At 40.6% G+C, this 24947-nt stretch overlaps 2 protein-coding genes across 2 annotated transcripts; both read left to right on the forward strand.

Annotated features, from left to right (window-relative positions):
* The first annotated feature begins 1851 nt into the window (after nt 1-1851).
* tp53inp1 (tumor protein p53 inducible nuclear protein 1) lies at nt 1852-9475 on the forward strand. Its single transcript, XM_074654439.1, is given in 4 exon segments — nt 1852-2055; nt 2058-2228; nt 8016-8535; nt 9105-9475. Coding segments are annotated over 4 exon segments (969 nt in total). The 5' UTR covers nt 1852-2003; the 3' UTR covers nt 9331-9475.
* A 6332-nt stretch (nt 9476-15807) lies between these two features.
* ccne2 (cyclin E2) lies at nt 15808-24947 on the forward strand. Its single transcript, XM_074654438.1, has 12 exons — nt 15808-15921; nt 17379-17417; nt 18555-18636; nt 18750-18803; nt 19809-19951; nt 20346-20481; nt 20593-20739; nt 20902-20997; nt 21678-21812; nt 21914-22025; nt 22273-22430; nt 23615-24947. The coding sequence occupies exons 2-12, from the start codon at nt 17404-17406 to the stop codon at nt 23723-23725; spliced, it is 1188 nt and encodes a 395-aa protein (XP_074510539.1). The 5' UTR covers nt 15808-15921; nt 17379-17403; the 3' UTR covers nt 23726-24947.

Below are 24947 nucleotides of genomic sequence, written 5' to 3' on the forward strand. Positions count from 1 at the left end.
TAGAGGAGTTTAGAACATGTAAATTATATACATAATGCTACAATATAAAACAATATATATGTAAAGAAATATAATTAAGTACTCACATTAAAAATGAGAATCTAAGAAATATGTACAAATATTTGCATTAAGACGTGCAATATATGACAAATAACCACGGTGCAAATAAGTAAATACAAAATGCTGATAAGTGGGATCATTAAGTGTGTTAAATATAAATGCCAGAATGGTGTAAATAACAATTAAATTAGAGTATTTCTTGAAATGTACAGTATAAAAGCGTATTAATGATAGTTGAATTATTGCACAAATTATTTTACAGTTAAAGTAAAATACTCATTATGTAAAATACTATTTATTGTATTATAATTATTGATGCATTTATGAGTTGCAGCTGGTAAAGGTGGAGCTCATTTTAATGACATTATATACTGCTGGTAGTTTAATCTATAATTATACATCATCATTTATTAATACCTCAAAACATACGTAAATGCAGTACTTGAATAACGCCTTATGACGTCCCGTCAGAAAGTCTAGCATGTTTGATTTTTTTGTCTTCCACGTTGTGTTCTGTGTCACGTTTTCATGTCAGCCACCGTAGTTTTCAGACAGGATTGGCACATAAGAGAAGTTTCAGTTGGTTGCAATCTGCAACCTCACCGCTAGATGCCGTCACATCCTACACACTTCATCTTTTAAAGGTACAATCTGTAATTCAAACCAAAGGGTTGCCCTAACAAGATGAAAAATGCAGTATTGAAATCTTCCATCACTCTCAAATCGATTAACAGACCTTCTAATACACATTTAATAATAGACACCACATAAAGATGCATTTTCTGATGCTGTTACATGTTTGTTTACATCTGTCTTATTGTACACAAAGACAATTTTCAGTTAATCCATTAAGTGTCTTGTGATTTTATAATTTAATTTGTTGATTGTTGATTTTATTTATATATAGATATAGATATCTATATCTATATATAGATATAGATATCTATATCTATATATAGATATAGATATAGATATAGATATCTATATATATATATATATATATAAATGCACAGTCCCGCTCTGAGCTGGTGTCTGTATCAGCAGAACTCCCTTAAAAAAACAAGGAAAATAAGAGCGCAGCTTTAATTACCGATCAAATGTACCGATAACATAATATTATTCCATTACTTGTCCTGATGTTTTAGATTTTTGCCGTGGTATCGTATCCGCATTAGGCAGGGTATCGTATCAGTCATAATTTTGGTATTGTGACAACACTAGTTGTGTGTAGCCTCAGAGGCAAAACACGGGGCAGTGAAGGCCACACGGCACCGTTGGCTTTCATCCAGTAATATTGTGCCAAAAGGAGCCTCCGTCCCCTCCCTTCCCCTTTTATACAGCAGCTGCAGTGGGACAGCGACACTGATCACTTCTTATTCTGTCCACTAATACGTCCCCATCCATGAAAGACTGTACTGAGACCAGCAGACCGGCTGCCAGCCAGCTGTGTCCCTGAATACAGCACATCTCTTTATTTACTGTTGGATAAAACACTGTCAGCAGCACGGCGTCTTTCTGCGCAATAGCTGTAGACACTGCAGCTGCTGCTCGCCACCATCAGGCCTGACAGGAAGTTAATCCTTCCTCGGTGATGGTGACAACTTTACCGCCTCATATGAACCAAATCTGGAGATGTTTCTACTATCAGTCTGCAGGGTTAAAGTCTTCTTATGTGTGTAGTTTTAAAACTCAAACTTGTCTCAGTTGACTTGGAAAAGCATCTCTACTTTTAGTGTTACTGAATCCTGTCCTGAATCATAACAAAGTCTCTTTCTTTTCTCCTCTCAGGGCTCGTTTTGTACTTTTGCACTCGGCGAAGCGATCCTGACGTTGAGCGATGTCCAGCCTGTGTCTGCTGGCCCGCAGATGATCCATGACCACACCTTATTGATGCACTTTAGCACCTTTCCGGAGCCTTCCCCCAGCCGTGAACCCCGCAGCTGATGACCAAAGTGCGCGCCACGCCTCCCCGCCGTCGCCCCGAGCCACGCGCCTCCTCCAGCCCCTCCCTCAGCCTCGCGCCCCCGCAGGACGTTCAGGGATGTTCCAGAGGTTCGCCAGCGCTCTGTTCGGGGACGACGTCGAGGAGCTGAGTCAATGCAGCAGACCTGGAGACGACAAGGAGGAAGAGGAGGACGACGAAGACTGGATCCTGGTCAACTACCTTGGTAAGAACCACCGCACTCTCCCGTGATTACCTGGTGTGTTAAAACCATTCAAATCTGAACATGAACATGATGCAGGCAAAAACCTGCAACCAGATAACACGAAACGCACACAGTGGCGATGTAACACAAAGCAAATACAGTTTATAATCCAGCTCACAAGTTTATACAGATACGACACAGTCAGTAGCTGCTGACATGCAGCTGTCTGGTTGGTAATAACTTTGAGATAAACCGGAGCTGGATCGTCTACAAGAAACATCCATGTTCAACTAATTTCAGCTGTCAGCTGATGTGTGCTTCAACGCTGTAAAGTCTGCATTCAGTTCCGCCTCAGGGGGCAACTGCATGTAAACATACTGCAGACACACCAGTATCTCCCCAGGCCTTCAGGAAATATATAACTCTCCTGACATTTTGTGGCTCTGCAGCTTTATGGTCACACATGTTCTGTAGATTGTTGACAGAAATATTTCTAGTTAAATCCCACAAAAGTCGTGAATACCTTCTGAAATATTAGCACACGTTGTGTAGAGGGTGCTGTTTGAGTTCAGGAGTAAAGTTTGGGTCCTTGACTCCTTCTGTCCACATGCCTCTGGATATTTTCAGAGAAAATTTAATTAATGAGTCTTAAAATTACAGAAAAAAACACATTTAATTTAAATTTATGTGCAAAACTGTGCAAATGTTTTTTAATTACTTTTTTTACAATTAAAAATTGGAAAAATTAAATAAATGGGACTTAAAATTACAGGGAAAAGACTTCAAATATGTGCACAAAACTAAATTGGAAAAAATGAATAAATGAAACTAAAAATTACAGAAAAACACATTTACCTTCTGTGCACAGAACTGTTAATGTATTTTTTTTTTTAAAACATAAGAAATTAGAAAAATTCAATAAATGGGACTTAAAATTACAGAAAAAAAATTACTTCAAATTTGTGCACAAAACTATATAAATGCAGTTTTTAAAAAATTGGACCACTTTAAGAAAGAGTTACACAAAACCTACCCACTGATAAAGGCCATGACATCAGTTGAAAACTGACAAAATAACTCAACATCTGCTGACTAGCTTTTCCCAAACTAAGAGAGGGTAGAGTTTCTGCACAGAGAGAAAATAAACCAACAGGCATCAGGTCAGAGAGGAAGATACTGTATAACTTTAGACTGTTTTAATGGCAGGTCAAAGTCGAGCCAAGTTTCCTGAGCTGTCTGGGTTCAAAAAAAGATCCCAGTCAAAACATATTGGGACACACACACACACGCACACGCACTGTACACAGAAACATGACACACTGCAGTGACTTCCAGAAGGCTCAGAGTGTAGCTCACAGCTTTGATTTGGCCCACCGTTCACCCGGCGCCGGTCCTGACCCGTCTCCAGTTCTGGGGGGAGGTGGCAGAGGTGGCAGAGGCAGGCTGACCCACTTCAGGCCGGGGGGCATCAGGCAGTTTATGGTAGTCAACCTGTAAACACGCCAAACAAAAGCGCCTTGGGGACCAGAGGAGGTAAAAATAGATGGAGGTGGACATGTATGGGCACAGAGCAGCCGCACACACACCTGGACACGGTGTTGTGTTTCTCCAAGGTGCATCATAAAGTTATAAACTCTTCATGAAGTCTGGCTGAGCTCGACTTTATGTTGAGTGTTGATGGAGCAGCTGTATAGCCTGGCACTGATCCATCCAAACTCCATTCAGAAAACATGCATTTTAAAAGTTTTTGCTTGTCGTCTTGCGGACAGACCTGACAAAGCATGAATTCAGACTTTTTACAAATCACCATCATTATGTACTTATTTCGGCATAGTTTTGATCTGTTTGCGATTTAATTGCAAAAATCTGTTTATTTTGGGTTCATGCCGCAGTGGCGACGTGTGGCTGCTAGATACAGTCAGTGCAATGGCACTGTATGTGAATACAGCTCACCGCTGGGGGATGTTATGAACCCAGACACGACGGCGTTTGGAGACAAGCTTCTTCTCTCATTCGTCTAGCGCGAATGAACATAAATGATATCGGAGGTCCAAGTCACGCGGATAAAGAGAGGCGAAAATTTCCTTCGCTCTTGGTGTGAATCTGACAGTTATGTTTCAATTTCCCACCAAAATTGATGAATACTTAAACCAGACACCCTACAATGACTAATATTAAAGTATCATAGTGTCGTTACTTAGAATATTGTAGTTTAATTCAACACATATTGTGTATTAGCTGCACAAAACATCATATACTTAATATATTTTTTATTAAAGCAATAGATAAAGGGATAAAGGCCTGATAGGTCGGGGTGTTCGTGTCTGTAGCTCAGAAGGGTGACAACTGTCGAGGACCAAAAACTGGCATCAAATGTCTGGTCAGATTTATAATTTTGTTTACTTATTCTTAATGTTTTCTTTGCCAATTTTAGACTATTTTATGTTTGAAAAATTCTCATTGGCTGCATGTTTAGACTAAAGTTAACATTTGAGAGCTTTGGTTTCTTTGTTAATGAAAGAAAAGAACACGTTTATATTTTCCATAGTTTGTTATTGAAGGCCAGGTTTGTTTTTAACAGCAGCCTTTACAGATCAGATTATACTAACTGTCTGCTCATCCATCTTGCAGACATCTGCAGAATTTATGACCGTGAACACCAGCTGCACAGGTGTGAAAACGTCCGCCTGTCTGTAGACAGACATCAGAGCTGCATGTCTATGTGTTGGACGGTATCGTGGCCTTGAGGCCTGCGAGCCGGGTGCCTGTTAACAGAAATGATTCGGGAGTCACTGCTCACACAAACGGTGGCGGCAGAAAACATTCGACGCTCTTAAATTGCAGATACATTTGCAAGTCCTGCAGGGCTCTCACGTGTTCATGCACGTGTCAACAAGTATGCAGTTTGTGAAACGTGTCAACATTTAAAAAGGTTGCATGGCTTGCAAATTTGCTGAAATGGCTGATTTGTGACTTGAGTCTGGTTGAGAGTGAAATCTGTTTGCGTGTACCCTGCAGACTCTGAGCCTTCGTGTTTCGTAGAGGACACAGTGGAAGGTCAGCCGGTTCGTTCATAATCCACACTGACCCCATTAACCCAACACGCAGCCCGCCAAAGTCTCCCAAACACTGCTGGTCCTAGCTGACAACAGTCCCTGCTGCCGTGTAGACCTGTAGTTCAGCTGATACCACACAGCTGAACCTCCTCAGTTTCCTGCAGGAGGAAGAGGTCAGCTGCTGATGGACTTGGGTAGCGGGGGTTGTCCCGCTGCTGAGAGGATAAAGTGTTCAGATCAGCTGGCAGGCGCTGAGTCAGCACTCAAGCCTGTTGTGGGTAAACAAGGATTCCTCTGTGAACTCCTGGGAGCATACTCGCCAGCCTTGAGACCTTAAAAATAGGGAGGATTTCAAAACCAAAGCAGAGACTTTGTTTCCTGCTTTCTGGTGACTTTAATACAATGAAAATAATAAGTACACTACAACATAGGCCAGTTTGAACTTTACGGTTGGGGGTTCACAAAAAGAAAATCTAGAGGGAATGTAATGTTCAACACAGAGAGGTCTAATGTATTGGGATGCATGTAGCCTACATATTACACCCTCCAAACTGAATGCAACACGAGCAAACGCCAGTGACAAAATCAGTTTGATTATATTGTTTTCTATTGGAATGAACTAACTGGCCGCGAGCGACGAAGCGCTGCACAGCGTGACTTTATGAGCTGAACTTTTGTCAGACGTCCTGTTTCTATTTATTCCTTATTCCAACGGATGAGGAAAAGCTGTTTGGTGAAGTTGAAATGAGGAGTTGTCTGTACAACACCTCCTCATTTCACTACAAACACCTAAATAAGGTGACAGCTGGCTAGAGGGAGATCACCAGGAGCCTGAACGTTTACTGAGGCTACTGTTGGCTGTATTGTGTCATTTTCAGTAAATATCGCAGTATAAAACCTGTGTTTTCTGTTTTTAAAAACACAAACGTCGGAAGAGAGAGAGTACTATTCACTCACCTATTAAGTGGTTACGTCTCTAGTCTGATCTTGACCGCACAGCTGATGGGTACGTAAGTCTGCTCCTGTAGGACCCAGACGTTTATTTGTAGTTTCCCTCACTCACTAATTCTGAGGGAGTTGACCTCATGTTGTCTGTATTTGGCTGGTTATCCACAAAAATAAAATCACCACATCACCACGCCGGCCGCTATGGCGAGCGCAGCTCAAACATGAGCTCAAACTGCACTGTGTTGTGAGCATAGATGGCTCTCTTCTGCCGGGAAACGACAATAGCTGTATTGTCGTCCAGGTGGAAACAGTAGGGATTATAGACGCTATACAGCGCCAGAAACGGGTTTAAGTGTGAAAATTTGCCATAAATCGGGAGAAATGCGGGAGAATTGTGACCGCGGGAGGAAACCTGGAGAGGGCAATGAAAAACGGGAGTCTCCCGGTAGGGTTGGCTAGTATGATTGGGAGTCAGAGCCACCGGTTGGCGTTTATGAGCTCCAAACAATGGCTCTCTTGCACGGCAACAAGCAAGTTAAATGCACACTGCACACAGGTCATTTAGTCCAAGCAGTTATTAAAGGAGAAAAACAGCAGGTCCTTAAACAGAACTGAAATCAGAAGGAGACGTCTGCTTAGTCGACTCTGTTATTTTTAGTTTCCAGTCTGCCAGCTGGAGATCATGTTTCCTTTCATAACTTCCTGCGTCTCTGTGAACCATTAGAAGCTGATGTTGGATCAAAACAACAGCCTGACTCACAGACTTTGGCGAATAGCAGAGTTCGATGTGCAGCAGTGCAGCACAATGATTAGTGTGTGAGCAAACGTGCAGCGGTTGTTTCTGTAGCTTCATGCACGGAGAGGAAGGATCAGGTGAGCAGATTAGGCAGCTCTGTAAACGTGAGGCGGGTTTAGCGGGCGTGTTTACAGACACATTAACAGAAAACATGCGTGCAGGTTGTGGTTTCAGTTGGACATGTGATGCTGAGCTGGCAGGTTGGCCCGCCTGCAGCTCTCTGGCTGCTCTGCATCAACAAAATGACTGTTTACATCTGACGGCTGCTGCTGCTTCTCAGACAGGTCACAGCGCCGCCTGCTGGCACACTGAAGATATTACACTGGAGTTTCACCTCTACCAGCAAAACAACAGCTGTTTCACATCGATCCCTTGAATTTGTTTTTTTAAAGAATGGTGACCAAAATCGTTACAGAGTGAGTTTATTTTTACATTGTAAAATGTCCTGCTCAGAATAGGAGACACTGACTTCAAACATAACATTTCATATTTCTTGACGGCAATTTTTTGTGTACACCGATACTGATATCTGTGATAATAAGCTAATATGGAGCACTAGAAACACATTAACGTTACTCTGGATCATCTTCACTTGGAACTACTTTTTAAATAGTCCCTATGGAAATGAGTAACAGTAAGATTTATTCTTTATCCAGAAAAAGGTAAACGGAGTTTCCTCTTGCCCTTTAAAATGTGTCAGCTGCAGTTGTCTGCACATGCACTGTGTCAGATTTATGATTTATGATGGATGACACCTAGTGTAGTGTGTACAGAGCCTTTTGCATGTCCAGGTTGGGGTATATATTAGGGGTTTAATGGGTAGACTGAGTTTTTTTAGATGTAATTTTGCAATCCTGTGAGCACCAGGAACTAATCTACATTTGCCTCAATTGTATTTGAGAGTATTTCAACATGTTGGCACACAGAACTGAAATACTGCAGACAAAGGCGCCACTCACAGTAGAATTCTTAAGTAAAAATGAATTCCCGTTGTTTGTGTCTCTGCAGCTGAAGCCTGCTCCAGTCAGTGTGGTGACAGCCTCTCTGGATCCAATGTTGGACCTGAGGAAGAGGAGGAGGACGACGAGGACGACCTGGTGATGATCCCCTCCCCAATGGCAAGCCCCCCGATCCGTTACGCCTCCTGCACCTCCCTCAACTCCACGGCTGACACCGACCCAGATGGCGGGGCGGATGAGGACGACGAAGAGGCCGAAGAGGAGAACGGGTTCCTCCGTCTGGACGCCTGCTCTCTGGAGGAGAGCTGGTTCGTCACGCCGCCGCCCTGCTTCACCGGCCGCCGCAGCCAGCCCGGCCTGCTGGAGACCAGCCCTCTGGAGAACTTGCTGATCGAGCACCCCAGCATGTCCGTCTACGCCCACCGCAGCCCCCCCAGGCTGACCCTCGACCCCCTGCCGCGCTCCCTCGACCTGGAGCTGGGCTTGTTGCCTGGAAACGTGCCCGCCGCCCTGACACCCTCCGCTGGGAAGGAGAAGGGGAGACGCTCTCTGGACGGCCCTCGACACAGGTAACGTCCTGAGAAAATTAAACACACCATCAACCTCTCTACTCAAGATTTCACCTTTTTTCTTGGTAGATGACACGAACAATTAATCGATTAGCAAATAAATTCTAGAGCTAGGACGATTCACCTATCTCCTGATTCATTACTATCACAATACTTTGGTGCTGATTCGACATGTATTGCGATTTTTAAGTATTGTGATTCAATATTACGATTTTATTGCGATTTTTGTTAACTTTTTTAACTCTAGACCATGGGTCAAAGTTGAATCATACACTTTTAGGGACTTTTATTTTGGACAATATCTAAATTAATACACTAAAAATGTTTGATTTTCAGAATGTATAACGTTTCCTGTCCATGACAGAGTTAGCATGCAGCTTTACCCATGATGTCTATCTCTGCTTTTCCTGCAATGTGTGAAACCCAAAGTGTTTCCATACTTTACTGGATGTGTAGTGTTGACCACTTTGGATTTCAAAATCGTAAAAAAAAAATTCTTTCAATCAATTAAGTACCAGAACACATTCACCAGCTCCATCTAACGCTCCTCTCCTTCTGTCTCCTTGCAGGCCGGAGGTGGCAGTCGTCCCCCGTCGCTCCAGCCTCCACTCAGCCTGCTATGCTGCGGCGCTCTCCGCCCGCGCCGGCCTCCTGCAGCAGCGGGCGGGCAACGCCACCAGCCAACGCAACCAGCCGCTGTCCCGCAAGGCCCTGCGACGCCTCAACCTGCTGCGCCCCCCGAAGGCCAGCTCCGTGCACCTGCACCAGCCCAGCCAGAGACACCTCAACTTCTGAGGCGTCCTTCATCATCCTCATCATCAACCTCCATCCTTTAAAGCAGTATGGGAAACCGACACTGGCCACCAACACCAGCAACATGTCATCAGCCATCAGTTACACCCCGATCTGTTCTGAAATCTGATTGGACGGTGAAATAGGGAACGTGGCTGGTGATTTTTATTTAGTTTTATCAGCTCATGTGGCCAGTGGATGAAGTTTTTCCTCTTCTTCATCATCCATCCATCCTTCATATTGATGATATGAAAAGAAAAGGTCATCAAGTTCCTCTCCTCTTCCTATCATCCATGTTTTATTCTCTCTCCGTTGGACCAGTTTGTCCAATCACAGAGAAGAAGAAGAGTTGTCACGGTGACATCTTCTCTCTCTCTTTTTTTTTTCTTCTTTTTCTTCTTGTTCTTTACGGACAACTTAATGTGTAGAATCAATGCTGTAGGTCACTTTACTCAGCGGCAGGTTCACAGCGTGGCGGGATGACGCTCAGGTGATGTCATAACCTCTACAACTTTTTGGGCAACTTCCCAGGACATTTTCAGGAGACATTTCAGATCCCGAATCACTTGAACAGGAGCAGTGCAGCAGCACAGCGGTGCCATTTAGTTAGTACAGGAGAGTTGTGATTGTTGCCCTAAAAAGTTGCCAGGATTGAAGTCGTGCTCGTCGATATTCGGCAGGAAAGTTGTCAAAACCTTAAAGATAAAATCCCCTCAAATAATCCGACACTGTTAGAATCAGCAATCTGTAGTTGTTGTGGTTACTTTTTTATCATTCCTACATTTCCCAGAATGCCTTCTGACAACCGCCACAACAGAACAGGTCAATTAAAGGGATTGATTTAACCTGTCGGTGTACTCTTTATGACGAGTACTACTCACAGTTGTATGATGTATCCTGTGAGCTTGGAGACAACACATTTATTTATAACAGAAAGGCTCCAATGAAAATATTCTGTCAAGTTGCATTATGGGAAATGTAGGATCCAGTGTTTTTGACCCATAGACGTGGCTAATGCAGTGTTCAAACAAAGAGCGAAGCAAAGTTTCACCTTTTGCGAGTTGGACCGCCGGTATCATTTGTGTTCATTCGCGATAAACGCGCCGGAGAGGAGAAGTAGCTTGTCTCCATAGATACCAACAACTTTTCTTTCCTCCATTTCCTCCATCAACTATGGAAGAAATAACCACTGTTGCTGCTTTGTACATGTTGTGGAAGTCCCAGATATGTCAGAAAACCAAACGCCGTCGTGTCTGGGTTCATAATATCACCCGGCGGCGAGCTGTATTCACATACAGTGCCATTGCACTGTCTGTATCTAGCAAGACGCACGTCGCTACTGCGTTATGAACCCAAAATTAACATATTGTGCTGTGATTTAATTGCAATAAATGGATCAAAATGATGCTGAAATAACTACATATTGATGCTGATTTGTAAAAAGTCTCAATTCAGGCTTTGTCAGGTCTGTCCGCAAGACGACAAGCAAACAGCTTTTAAAATACTTGTTTGCTTGGATCTGTGGTTTATACACATCCATTTAATCACAGAGTTTGGTCCGGTCTCTGCACAGATATGATGTACAGATATGATGTACTATTGTAGCTCTGGGTGACCACAGACACATACAAGATTTATTTCCTCCATTTCTGATTCAACAACGTCAGGACGTCAGTGGCGACAGGAGGACAATCTCAACGTCAATAGGCTTTCACGACACAGCGTCACGGGAATTTCTCGCTCGAATGACTCAAATTTTGCGTGTTTGTGTTGCGTTATTTTTTTGTCTATTCGCCTCTTTGCATTGACTTTGTATGTAATCGCACCACACAAAAAATTTGCTTCGCTCTCGTGAATGCGCCATAAAAGTCAGGATATCTTGCCGTTCTTTTTTTAATCTATCTCTTGTCAGTCCCACTTTAAATAGAAAACATCTAAACCTTTTGTTTTCAGTGTTTTTATTTAAATATAGAGAAACAGAAACTAGTTCATTTCTTGCCAGTATGGCATCTAATACCAGCAGTTTGCCATGAGACATTTACATTTAAATGCAAAAGTTTGGTGACATTTTGGCAGAATTAAACATGAACATGCTGCATTTAGATTTTTTTTCTGTGAAACTGGCAAGTGTAGTAACCGAAAACTGAGAAACAGAACAGAGAGTTTCATGAGAAACTTCTGCTTTGCCTTTCTGCTCCTGTAGATATAGACATTGATTTTTAGTTTCCCTCACTCACTAATTCTGATGGAGCTGACCTCATGTTGTCTATATTTGGCCGGTTATCCACACAAATAAAATCACCACCTGCCTTTTTCCACTTTGTTGGAGCATTTTGATGGGATTCTTCCTTTTACTTTCCTGTCTTGAAGTTTGTAAATTCAGTGATCTTGTTGTCGTTGTTGATGCGACGCCGCCTCTTTGCTTGTCCCGCAGCGCCGGCTGAACCTGCCTCTGACTTTGTAATTCAGTACTTTTCACAATATTTTTTTGAAAAGAAAAAAAAAAGAAAAAATGACTGGGTTAAATATCACTAAACGCCTTGTTTTAACGGTAGCTTTGAGATGAATAGAAATGTAAAAAAAACAAAAATTTATTTAAAAAAAAACTTCCAAAATATTTTTTTGAAAAGAAAAAAACAGATTACATATCAGTATGAAGTTGGTATATATGCGTATATGGTTTCTTGCTTAGGTATGTTTGATTATGTTAGTGTGCAATCTGTTGCATGGTTGTAGAGTTGTGTTAGTGTGACGACAGTGGAGAAAAAAAGAAAATGGAAAAATATTTTTTTTGTTTGTGTTCTTAAATGAATCTGCAGTCTACTTCTCAGGGTCACAACCAATCACCTTTACTCTTTAGGAAAATGCAGATTTACTTGACGGCTGATGATTCTTTGTGCGTGCTCGGACTTTTTCCAGCTCCGTCCCAGCGAGCTTTCCCTCGTGAAAATGTTTGTGAGAACTAATTGACTCTTAGTTTAGTTGATCTTGGTCCCAGGACTGTGAAAATGAACTGTTGGAAATCCACCAAGATGGAGAGAAACTGTTGGTCTTTTTCAGCGATGTTTATATTTTACCTAACATGGTTTTAGAAATGTACTTTATGCTTTTTAACTTTTCTATTTTCCATGTTAACTTAGTTACATTTTGCTAAACTGTTAAAATATTTAAACCAAAAAAGTAGCAATGATTTTTAACCTTTCACTAGTTTATAATACTGATTTTATTTTGTTGTTGTTTAACTTTTACGTGTTTGTTAACATTTGTTGGCCTCGGTGCTCTGAAACGGTGGACTGACGTTTAATACATCCGCTGTTGGGAAAGTAGAGCCCGGCCGAATCACCACACTGCAGGAGAGAATAAACTATATATCTATAAATAGATAGAACTAAACTGTCCATCTTACAGAGTGACTGAATCCTGCTGTGGGAGTTCATTTCTGCCAGGAAAAGGAAATAACTGACGAAATGTTGGGAATGACAAAAATGAAAGCGAGGCGAAAAATTGAGATGGAAAGTCAAAAGTATTACTTATTCGATATATATATATATATATTTCAACTTTCTAACTCATAATTAAAATTTGAATTAAGTAATTTAAAAAAAATTATAAACCAGATTTAGACTTCTCATAGTTTTGACTTACCTTAAGTATTTTCTATTATTCCTGACTTTTCACAATTTTCTTTCTTTTCTTGGCAGAAATGGACTTCCATATGGAATCTCATGTTGAAACTTTAAATCTTATTTTTTTTCTGAAGATGTGTGGAAAATGTGCTTACGTTATTGAATGATCTCAAAACAGGTGAAAGGCCAGACCTTCACATGTTGTTGACTTTTCAACAACAAGTTATTTTAGAGTCGACTTTATCGAACGAATCAAACATTAAACACATCACCAGTAAGATAGATAGAAATAAGTCATGTTAAAGAAGACGTTCAGGGAGAGGAGTCTGTGCAGTATAAACACACTAAAGCTCAGTAAAGATTTAATCGGTTGTGATGGAGCCTTTTTGCAGTGTGGTTCCTGAATCTCCAGTCACGGTAGCATTGTTAAGAAAAACGCTAACAAACGTTTGTTAGGCGTCTGTACGGTTTCACTGTAAATAATCGATAGCTGAGTGGTTCTCTGGTGTTTTTAAGCTTTTCTCTTATTTTTCGAATGTGTCTCTCTCTATGCTATCGAGCTTTGCAATCATGGACGATGTTATTGTTATTTTCTTTATAAAAGGCAAACTTAAAGACAGAAGGGATCGGAGGAGACGTCTCCTCCTGCTGTCGGGAGCCTTTTCTGTTCTCAGTTCATCTCTCCATCATCAAACTAACAGGGATTTGTAATGTTTTTGTTCAATGCCTTGAAATTTGTGGATCTCGTGCCTTCCAGGTTGAAATGTAAAGACAATGCATCAATGAAGAACTTGAACTCCCTTTTATTTTTGTTTTTCTTACGTCTTGAGTGGACATAATAAATAAAAACACACAAACGGACATCAGAAACCAACTATGCACCACTCGGAGGAAGCTTCTCTCCGCAACCGCCGCCCACCGACCTTTTTATAATGACTCAACAAACCAGACAGAATGATGTAGCAAAACCTCTTTTCTCCTTGTTTATTTTAAGAAAAAAGTGTGAAGAATATTTTGTGGCATTTTTATTTTTCACCAAGTGTTAGACGCTTTTTTTTGTGTAGTTTACTGGAATAATACAGCACTTTGCCAAAAAGGAAAAAAAAGGTGTAGGAATTTTAGGGTTAACTTTTTATTTATCAACATAACTGGTCTCCATCTTTGTATTTTTGGATGTATGACAGATCAATTCACTCTGTTCTGATGTCAAAACAAATTGCTAATTATCAGTGGGGTCATCTGTTTTTGAACTGTAATAGTTAATACATGTGATCTCTCATTAGCCTATAATAATAAATGTTTTCATACGCAGCTCTCTTGTCTCTGTTTGTTCGTTCAGCCCTCCATAGAAGACAAAGTAACTCAAGGGCTACGTATTAGCTTTTTGTGGAGCAATGAACTACATCTCATGGACTTCATCAGAGAAAGAAAGTTTGGCGATGTGACAACAAGTGGTCGTACATTTATTAGCCTTAAAGCTGCAGTTGGCCACTTTGAGTTATTTTTACAAAACTGTCACTATATCTTGACGGTAGTACATGAGACAAATAATCTGTGAAAAATAATCATGTTCCTCTAAAATATAAAAAGTTGTAAAGTAATGTATATACTGTACATCGTTAGATCATTATTACTGATGCAACAATATTAAATAAAGCCATGTGTCAGCTGCAGAGCAAAGCAATAAATACATAAAATAAAAATAAAGTTGACACCTCTGGTCACTTTCCAAGTATCAGTTAATAATATAAAATAAAGATTCAAGATTCAAGATGTTTATTGTCACACTGGTTATACAAATACAATCGTGTGAAATGCTTTTTGCTGGGAAGCTCCATTAAAAATAAGTTATATTACAATTATAAAAGGAAATACTTTGTACAAGGCATATTAAGAACATATACAGTATAAGATATATGATTGAGGTACTTTTTGTGTGAGAAGGTGTCGTATGAATTATCTATTTAAAAGTCTGATGGCCTGGGGGAAAAAAGTGTTCGTCAGTCTGCTGGTGAGAGACCTGGGGGTCCTGTATCTTCTACCAGAGGGCAGGAGGGAGAACAAGCTGTTGTGGGGGTGTGTGTCGTCCTTAATGACCCTCAGGGACTTCCTGAGGCACCGCTGGGTGTACAGCTCCTGCAGGCTGGGCAGCTCGCACCCGGTGATGTGTTAGGCCAAATATGTGTTGGGCCAAATAAAGCCAGGTTTCAGTTGCAGAACAATGCAATAAATAAAATAATAATAATAATAATGATAATAATAATAATAATAATAATAATAATAATAATAATAATAATAAATTGGTACCTCTGGTCATATAATATATAATATAATATAAAATAAACCCATGTGTCAGCAGCAGTATCTCTCGACCAGCTGTTTGACAGCTGCTCCACGTGTTCTCTCTGTTTACATTCTGCGGAGGAAGCACGCGGCGGTGGCAGCTCGCTCTCCCATTGGCCTGACGTCACGGAGGCCCCTCCTCCGGGCGGGACCCGGATGCGGAAGCTGTTCTGATGCCGCGTAAAAACATCTAAATATCTCCATAAAGAGTAAACTTATAAACATATAACCTCACGGTTCTGACGGGAGGGGATCTCTACGCGGGTACCGAGTCGTTTCTGTGTAACCGGAACGTACGGAAAGCGGTGTTAACGTTAATAAACCGTCCTTATTTACCGGAGTCCGTTAGAGATGAGTGGGATCTCCGGTGAAACACGGTAAATAACCCCGTTAATCACGTCCTAACGCCTCTAATGAGCTGTTACCTCCAGGAGACGAGTACAGGGATCACATCTAGACCTCTCGGTGTTGCTGGTTTGTTTAAATCTCAGCTCAGATTTAAACATTTAGCGGGTTTCTGTGAACCGGGAACGCGCATGCGCAGTGCGCGGCGGCCGTATGCGGATATAAGGAGGATTGGCGCCGGCGCCACAGCTGATGCATTCATTCATTGATCAGCCAGGAGGTAAGACCAGCGAGCCGAGCAGCACACCAACACTCATATATATATAGCTTTATAACGTATTATCACTGTTAGTATCTTCCTGCGGGTTGCATCATACGTGTTGATCTTAAATATGTGTTTTCCTGGGTGTAGTCTGGTGCTGTGTGAGTGGATGTAAATGTGTGAAAGCAGCCATATCTGAGCTTTAACTTGTATTTTACCTTATTTAAAAGGGTTCCCTCTTCTAGTGTGATCTACTGTAGCTTGTTTGAGTCTTGCGTGTTATTATTGAGGTGTGTTTAATGAGATTATAATAGGTTTTAGTAGGTATACTAATACTTCTTGTAACTTTTATTAACATTTTTCAGGTTGTCTTTCTCTCTGTTGTGTGTTTTTATTAAGTCAAGCAGATATGTATCTGTTTGTGTGTAAAAGCATCAGAGCAGCAGTTCATGTATATGTCTGTGTTATCTGGTTATTGTTGACCTAGTTAGCAGTCTCTCGGCTAATGACTGTAGCTCCTCTCCTCAGCTCAGCCTCGCGGTGCTCTCGGTTTACACGACTTTAATGCACTTTTATAAAGGTCTGTGTTCAGCTATGTGGTTCCTAGAAGTTTAATCTAGCAGTCGAGAGCAGTTTAAAGTAGATATAGTGTATTCTTAGCGTGTATTTCTACTAGTTTCCCCCTCAGACTTGGAGGAGGTCTCTGCGGAGGCTCAGGGCTCAAAATCCTCCCGCTTCTGAGCTTCGGAAATTGGCGCGTCTTTGAGTTTCAAACCTCAAATAAAGTCCATATTTGCGCGTTTTCACAGATTAAAACTACACTATTGTTGTCTTGAGATGTTTACTTCGTTGCTGAAGGTGATAAATAAGCCTTGAAATGCAGCATTTTTGCGCTTTTTTTGTCTTAAATCGAGGGAACAATCAGCCCCCCTCCTTTTCTGGCTGTAGTCGCCACACTAGCTCACTGAGCCTGGCTGGCTAGTCTGGCTCTCTATTAGCACACTTAAACCCGGTTTACCCATTAAACCATGAAGGGATGGTTATTATGGGCTTCACATGTAGAGCTTTAGCTTTGTTGGTCGACCATTTATTGTTTAGTGGAGCTACTTTGTCTCTTTACTAGCTATATGTGTTATCCCAGGCTAACTCCTACCAGGTTCAGACATGTAACATGTTGGGTCCTTGTGGTCTCCAGGACCTGATGTGGCTCTTCGAGGCTTTTTATAGCATCACTTAGTTGTTTCACTTGGTTCTGGTCTGTTACATGTTTATAGCACACAGCCCTGACCTCTAACATGTTATATACTGGTGATTACTGGGGCCAAGTGGCTCCTCAACATGGCCCCCCAACAGATCATGAAATGGCTCCAGGAGATTTGCATTAATTATAATTACATAAGCTCCACATTATCTTTGTTTGAGTGTCATGTGAGTCTATGTGAGTCTCACCTGTTCTGTTTTCTCTTTCTTTACAGCGGAGCCATAAATACACTCGACACAATGTCCAGACGCAGGTAAGCAACTGGTGGAGGTGTTTGTTCTCAGACTGTGGTGTGGGAGCCAACAGGGGGCCTCACTACCAAGAGGAATGGTCCTCTTTACTATAGCATATTTCTCTTTTTTTTTATTATACATAATAAAATGACACAATACAAAGACCTACAATTGAGGCAAAACAGTCTGATCCTAGTACAATATTATGTGGATTTAGTAGCGCTGTGTATTGACAAGTATCTTACGATACGTATCACGATACAGGGGTTACGATTCAATATATTAAGATACTGTAAGTACGGGGAGATATTGCGAAAACAGTCAGTGTAAAGAACACACCACCATATGCATAAAATTCACCACTGCCATTTGTATTCAACAAGACTAAGATCAGCCGGTACCGATGTTCGGCCGATAAATCGGTGTATCGCTAGTTTTCACTTGATCTACAACATTATTTCGGACAATGGAAATTTGTGGAATGATAGCGAAAGATCACATCATCTCCGATGTGGTTTCACCAAAGTTCTCTGTTATAATAGTCACTCGCATTTATTTTCAGTCATGTAAAAACCTCTTACAGAAACTTTAGCAAGTTGAGAAAATTATGGTTGCACCGATACCGTATCGGATATTGGGTCAGTACTGACTCAAATGGCTGGATCGGGTATCGGTGGAAATGGGGCCGATCTATTCATTTCAGTTCTATGTTTATATACTATATACATTATATTCTGGCATTTTAATTCCTGTTCATTTTGAAGATCTTTTTTTTCTTCAAGTTACTGGTGTAAAATGTACTGTGTTTTATTAATAAGTAATTCAGTGACTGTATATCTATGTATTTATTTGTTACACTTTGTTTTACAAAGTTAGGAAAACAGTATTTTAGTCAAGTCTGGTATTGCCTTACACATAAAAGAATGATGCCAGTCACTTCCACAGAGTGAGGCATACCGCTTATTAATTAATTACTGGTATCGGATCGGTACTCTGTATCGACAGATACCCAGAGCTCGGTGCATCCCTAGAGAAAATGAACTGATGCAGTAGAGTTAATGAAATCCACTTATTTGATAAACCTAAAAGGTGATTGCTTGTACACGTTTTCTGATTTCCTGTCTGGATCTAAAGCTGTACTTTATTTTATATTTCAGTGGTCGCATCACTTTGCAAGCTAGAGATTCAAACACAATTGAGCCGACCCTCAGAGCCCCACTGAAGAAAAGGAAATCAGAGGTATTTATATTGATTTGTGTTTTTAATACTTTCCTGTGAAGCCTTTTGTTCTGTTTTTACAATATTAAGAGTTTAGCACTGGTACCAACTCACCGGTTTATCTTCCTCTCCAGCCCTCCAGGAAAAAACTACAACCTGCTGCCAAGAAACAAAGCTATGAAATACAGGTCAGTGTGTCAACATGTCATTACCTCTACATTACTATGAGTGTGTAACTGGTAATGGTTGAAACCAGGGTGCGTTACTGGTTTATTATCTGTGTTTTGTGTCCCCTCCCTCTCAGTGCAGCCCGCCCTGTTTTTAAAACTCTTAGCATGTACCTTCATGAGCTTGTAGTCGTCTTATTTGCGTGTACTTTCATGAGCTTGTAGTATATAGTTTACAGTAAAACTGTATGGTCTGTCGTCTTCTTGCTATAGCTTCCTATATTGAGAGCGTCCATTTTGTTATACCCTAATTCATATATAATGCTCCTGATAGTTCTTTACATTTTTATTTATATTTAGCTTTTATCCCTGTTTTGTGTCCTACACATTATCGATGTGTTGTACAAAGCACCTCAAACTATTTCTTATTATATTAGATTTATCTTAATGATGAGGTCAGATTAAAGTGACTTAAAGGAGTTTCTGCTGTCACCATGCAGTACCTGCTTCTCACCACTAAGTGTCACCAGTTATCTTCACTGGAATATTAAGTCCACAGTAGCGATACACTTTAATTTACAGCACATTTAATAACAGGTAAACCTGGTGTGATTTACATTTAAATGCAAACAGCAACAAATAGTTCTACAGAAGAATATAATAAATAAAATGAAAGAAAATGCAACGATAAGAAAAAAGAGAAAATGCAGACTTGTACAGATCACAAGTCTGGGGAAAAAAGGAAAACTTTACAGATTTGACTGATGAGTAAAGTAATATTGGCTATTATTGTAGCCGTATTATTTGCAAATGCTTCACCGCACAAAAAAAATGCCTATACAGACCTATAACATTGGGACCTTATAAGAATGCTATCCTTAAACAAATGTGTAACAAAGTAAATAAAGAACCTTGAATCTAAAATCAATCCCTTCCAGTATCCCGATGGAGACTCTGCCTACTGTTGACCACACTGCCGCTCTGAATCTTCTGTTTTTATTCATCTTGTGTGTTTTCTTTTCTCAGAAGTGTTGGTCGGAGGACGGAGCGAGCCCATGCGTCCTCATCGAAACTCCCCACAAAGAGCTGGAACCTGCAGATCCGTCCAGCTTCAAGCAGTACAGATTCATGAACCTCTTCATCAAGGCCTCCCCCATTCCCCAACTCAGGTATGTGTTTTACACCTCAATGAGGCTGCCGTTACTCAACACTTCGTGCTTAGCGACTACTCCGCCCGACTGCATTCAGAGTTTAATGCCCTCATTCACACTGAATTCTTCTTTTCAGTTGAGAGTTTTGTCCTGCTCAGACCCGGCATTAACATGCAACCTGAGTGATCTGATCACAAGTGAACAGCTTTAAGTACATCTGTTCACACTTGGTTTTAAAATGCGTCTCCAGTGACCATTTGTGATCCAATCTCACCTCCTCGCTCTATATGCAAATATACACATAGTAAACACGGCTAAAACAGCAGACGTGAATTTCCAACAGCTGAGAGATGAAACAATGATGTCTGATCTTAAAATGAATGAATGGTAATAGCAGGCGTTTCTCTTCCAGCTGGGCCAGCTCAGACGACGTGTGGATCAAAATGCTCAACAAGGAGCTGAAGTACGTTCATGACAAGAGCTACCTGCAGCGGCATCCCAAACTGCAGCCCAAGATGAGGGCGATTCTGCTGGACTGGCTGCTGGAGGTGAGGACTGAAAATATCCTTTAGATTGTTCTTATTATTCACAGATCATTTTAAGATGCATCATCTTTATAAAGTCAGCCAGTTGGTAAAAGTGTATCCGTGTGTTTGTAGGTGTGTGAGGTGTACTCACTCCACCGGCAGACGGCCTACCTCGCTCAGGACTTCTTCGACCGCTTCATGCTGACTCAGGAGAACGTCAACAAAGACTACCTGCAGCTCATCGGCATCACAGCGCTCTTCATCGCCTCCAAGATAGAGGTGAGTCCCTCCTCATCCTCCTCTGTTCAACATTTTAAAATGTCTACAATAAAATACATATATACTATTTGTAGTGTAGAAATCACACCTTCATATAGATGTTTAATTGCACCATATATTTTTTTTAATTCTTCTGTTAAATTACTGTTTTCTTCTCTTCAGGAAATCTACCCTCCTAAAATCCTAGAGTTCGCCTACGTCACAGATGGAGCCTGTGAAACTTGGGACATCCAGCGTACAGAGCTTCACATACTAAAGGTATGTTCATCAACTAAATCTGTTCAGACTTCTTTTTAGGTCAAGAAATGATTATGCTGTAGTGATGGAGATGTGCCAGAATACAAGAACAGTTTGACCAAATGTATCTTGAATTACTGAAATAAGATTAAAGTACTGAAACGTCATCCTAAAGGCAATTTAATTTAACCTCCTTACCAAGAAAAAAAAGCAATAGACTTTTTTATTTCCTTGGGGCAATAATAAATAAATAAATGAATCATTAAAATACAACTCATGCACTGTTATTATACTAGTAACATTAGTATTCCAACATGTCGGTTTATTGCCATGACATTAGTAGTATGGCCAGTACTATTCTAGATATTTACAGTAGCCTACTTTGAAAACATCTCAAATGGTGAAAAATCATACTGATGTTTTGATCAAATATACTGTATAGATATATATACAGTATATAATGGAATAACATGAAATGAGATTAACAGTGAATGTTCATAAAATCATTAACTTTATTATCTTGGCATCACTACTTTAATCACTAAATGACAATCCAACAGTTTGGTCAAGCATTTTTTGTTAGTAGAAAGTCTCTCTCTCGCTCTCTCGCTCTCTCGCTCTCTCTCTTTCTCTCTTTCCTTCCTTCCTTGGTTAATCTGTGGACTCTGTATGTAAACCTAAATCTGTTTGTCGTCCTGCAGGCGTTGAACTGGAATCTGTGTCCGGAGACGCCCATCTCCTGGTTGAAGCTGTACGCTCAGGTGGAGGCCCAGACGGACGGAGAGAACTTCCTGGTGCCGCAGTTCTCCCAGGAAACGTACATCCAGATCACACAGGTACCCCCCAACACCTGCATCACCAACACATTAGATCATACAACATCAAACAACCCTGCTTCTAAAGAACACATCATACTGACCTTTGACCTGTGTTGCAGCTATTGGACCTGTGCATGCTGGATGTCACCTCGTTGGACTACAGCTACAGTGTTCTTGCTGCGGCCGCCTTCTGCCACTTCTCCACGTTTGATGTCGTTCATAAAGTCTCAGGTGAGTTTGATTTTTCCACCTGAACATCTGATTTAATGCTGCAATGAACATATAATCACTCAGTATATACATTTCCTTCAAACTATCTATACAACTGTGGATTTTTGTTCTTATGTTATGTTCTTATTTGAGTTTCTGATGAATTGGAAACATGATTAACTTTTATAGAACATCAGAATTCAGTGAAGAAATGTTGCTGGAGGTGGTGTAGTTTTCTCAGCTTTAACTTAAATTTCTAACCTGTCAGGCCTGATGTGGGACGGCGTGGCTCCTTGTGTTCGGTGGATGAGTCCCTTCATGGACGTGCTGCGATCTCAAGCCAAACCTCAACTCAAGAACTTCCCCAAAGTGAAACCTGACGCCCGACACAACATCCAGACGCACGTGGCTTATCTGGACCTGCTGGTGAGCAAAACAAGCACACACACACACTGCTGTTACAACCAAGGCTCAATACATACAAGTACTTTTTTTGTGATACCTCGACAGAGAAACTTTGTTTAAATAAATGCAGTCAATCTTTAAGAACTATCTGACCATATATTCAATGACAATTTTTGGTAATCATCAGTTCTCCGATACTCAATACACTTTACAACCTGCATTGCTAATAGTTTAGCCTTCTGCTATCCGCAGCCTAAGGCTAAATATTGGCAACATTTACTCTCCATCTCTGAAACGTTTCTCCGATATTGTAACTCACTAGAGCCTTGAATCACAGTTTGTCATCTCAAATGTATGTGATATCTGGATTCTGGCACCCAACACAGCAAGATGACATTTTAGATGTGGATCTGCTAGTGTTAGCCTCCAGTCTTTCCTTTTTAATGACTTTTTTTGATGTTCTATACTATATATTTTAATTTTTTAGCTACAGCTAGAAGTTCTTTTATTTATATGTAAATATGTCCCTGTCAAATAAATAAATGACCTTTTTATGCCATTTTCTTTCGACATACTTTACTGACTTTTTATGTCAGTGTGACATTTTTGTTGCATGTTTGACTTTTTTTTTGCCATACTATAAGTTTTGCCTTGTTCCAACTAACTATACTATGGCTTTTTATGACCTTTTCAACATACTGTACTATGACTTTTCACCTGTATCAAAAAAAGCATGTGTTTGACACCCAGCCCAACTACATGACATTAGTAACAAAATAATTACTTGGACGTAGGGATGTCACGACAACCGATACTTGGACACCAAGTCAGTGCCAAAATTCTGAAAAAGGAACGGTACTTGTTTTGTTTTTTTACAGTACAGCATGTACCATCAGGGTTCAGGATTAACGGCGTCCCGTCGTCGACAGAAAATGTTTGGGTTCCGGCAGCCACACCCTATTTTTCACAACGATTCTTAGTTTCAAGTGATTATACACTAAAGAAAATGTAATTTATTAACATTATTTTCCATTGCCAATAGATCCCCCTAAATATTACACACTGGTCCTTTTAATAACACTAATGAAAGCAAGTTCTCTGCAGGGTTACCGTCATTAACAGTTCAAAAGTCGACTGATTCAAGTTGTAAAATATTGTTTTGCAATCCTTCGTGACTAACGTTGAATTTGTTTTCCGTCCTACAGAAAAAATGTCAGGACCATCAACTCGACAGCCTCGACTGTCAGCTGTCGCCCGTCGCCGTGGGAACAATTCTGACTCCGCCCAGCAGCACAGAGAAACCAGCCAATCCTTGAGCAGGACACGACCAGCGAGGACACGCTACCTCCCCGTACAGTTTTTGACCTGAAGGTACCTCTCACACCACGTCCGGTCCGCACCAAATGGGATGTGATTTTAGGACAAGGCTAACTTCATGTAGCACGTTTTAATTTAATTCCGTTTTAAACACTAAATCAGGAACTCTGATTCCTGTCAGTATTTTTATTAATTTGGTTTTATAAAACAATTTATAGGATAATTAGTTTAAATTTGAGCAGCAGCGACCGGAGTCCACTGATGTAAAGTGGGGACGCAAACTGTTTTTGTTTTTTATTATTTTTAAAGTTGTTGTTTTTTTGAGAGGAAACCAAACATTTTATACCTGTGAGGTATTTATCTTGGAGTTTTACTGGTGCTATTCTTGAAATTTGAGGCTTAAATGCTTTCAGATGGTGCTTCAGTTAGATTCTCAGGAACATTTAAGTGAGGAATCTCATTTATTCAGCTCTGAAAGTTGAAATCTCCCTCATGAATTCCAATTTAAATAGTGTGCTCGCCACAAGAAAATGTGATTATCTACAAAGCGAGCCCGCTCTGTGTTTTGCTGCGCGAGCCATACGAACAATCAGACACTTTATTAGCTGTTTAACATCCGGGAGGTGTTTTGAACGCACCTGACCTGTTTGCGTGGCTCAACAATTCCCCTTTTTTAATCTTTTATTATAGTTGCAACCTGGTTGCACAATTTTGTTACATTCCTGGGAAACTTGACTTGCATAGGAAAACTGCACACGATTGTGCAAGGTTTTTGCTTTTCATTTTTAAGTGCTTGTATTTATTGATAAGCCTTAGTATGTAAAAACAAAATGTCTGTCTATATGTAAAAAAAATAAAAAACATTTCAGTTTGATTGCTGCCAAAGGCAAAAGCTATTTATGATTTTGCTCTGTGACACCTGTTGTTGAAATACAGTTCCTCATTAAATGTTGTACACTAGCCTGTCATTTCTTAGTGCCTTTAAAATAAATATGAACTGTACAGCTACTTGAGATGAGCTGCAGTGAGCCGAAACGCTGTTCAACAACCTGTGACTGTAAACCGTAAGCTCCTCAGCTCGATGGAAACTCTGCAGTGAAAAACAACCATGTGAACTGTATGCAGATGTTAACGAATGTACCTTTTTGTAAATACAGCAATTCAGAAATGTGTAATTTTCTTTTATATTGTAATGTTTTAAATAAATGGAGTGAAATGAAA

This window comes from Sebastes fasciatus, chromosome 12 (assembly GCF_043250625.1).
Source record: "Sebastes fasciatus isolate fSebFas1 chromosome 12, fSebFas1.pri, whole genome shotgun sequence".
NCBI classification, from domain to species: Eukaryota; Metazoa; Chordata; class Actinopteri; order Perciformes; family Sebastidae; genus Sebastes; species Sebastes fasciatus.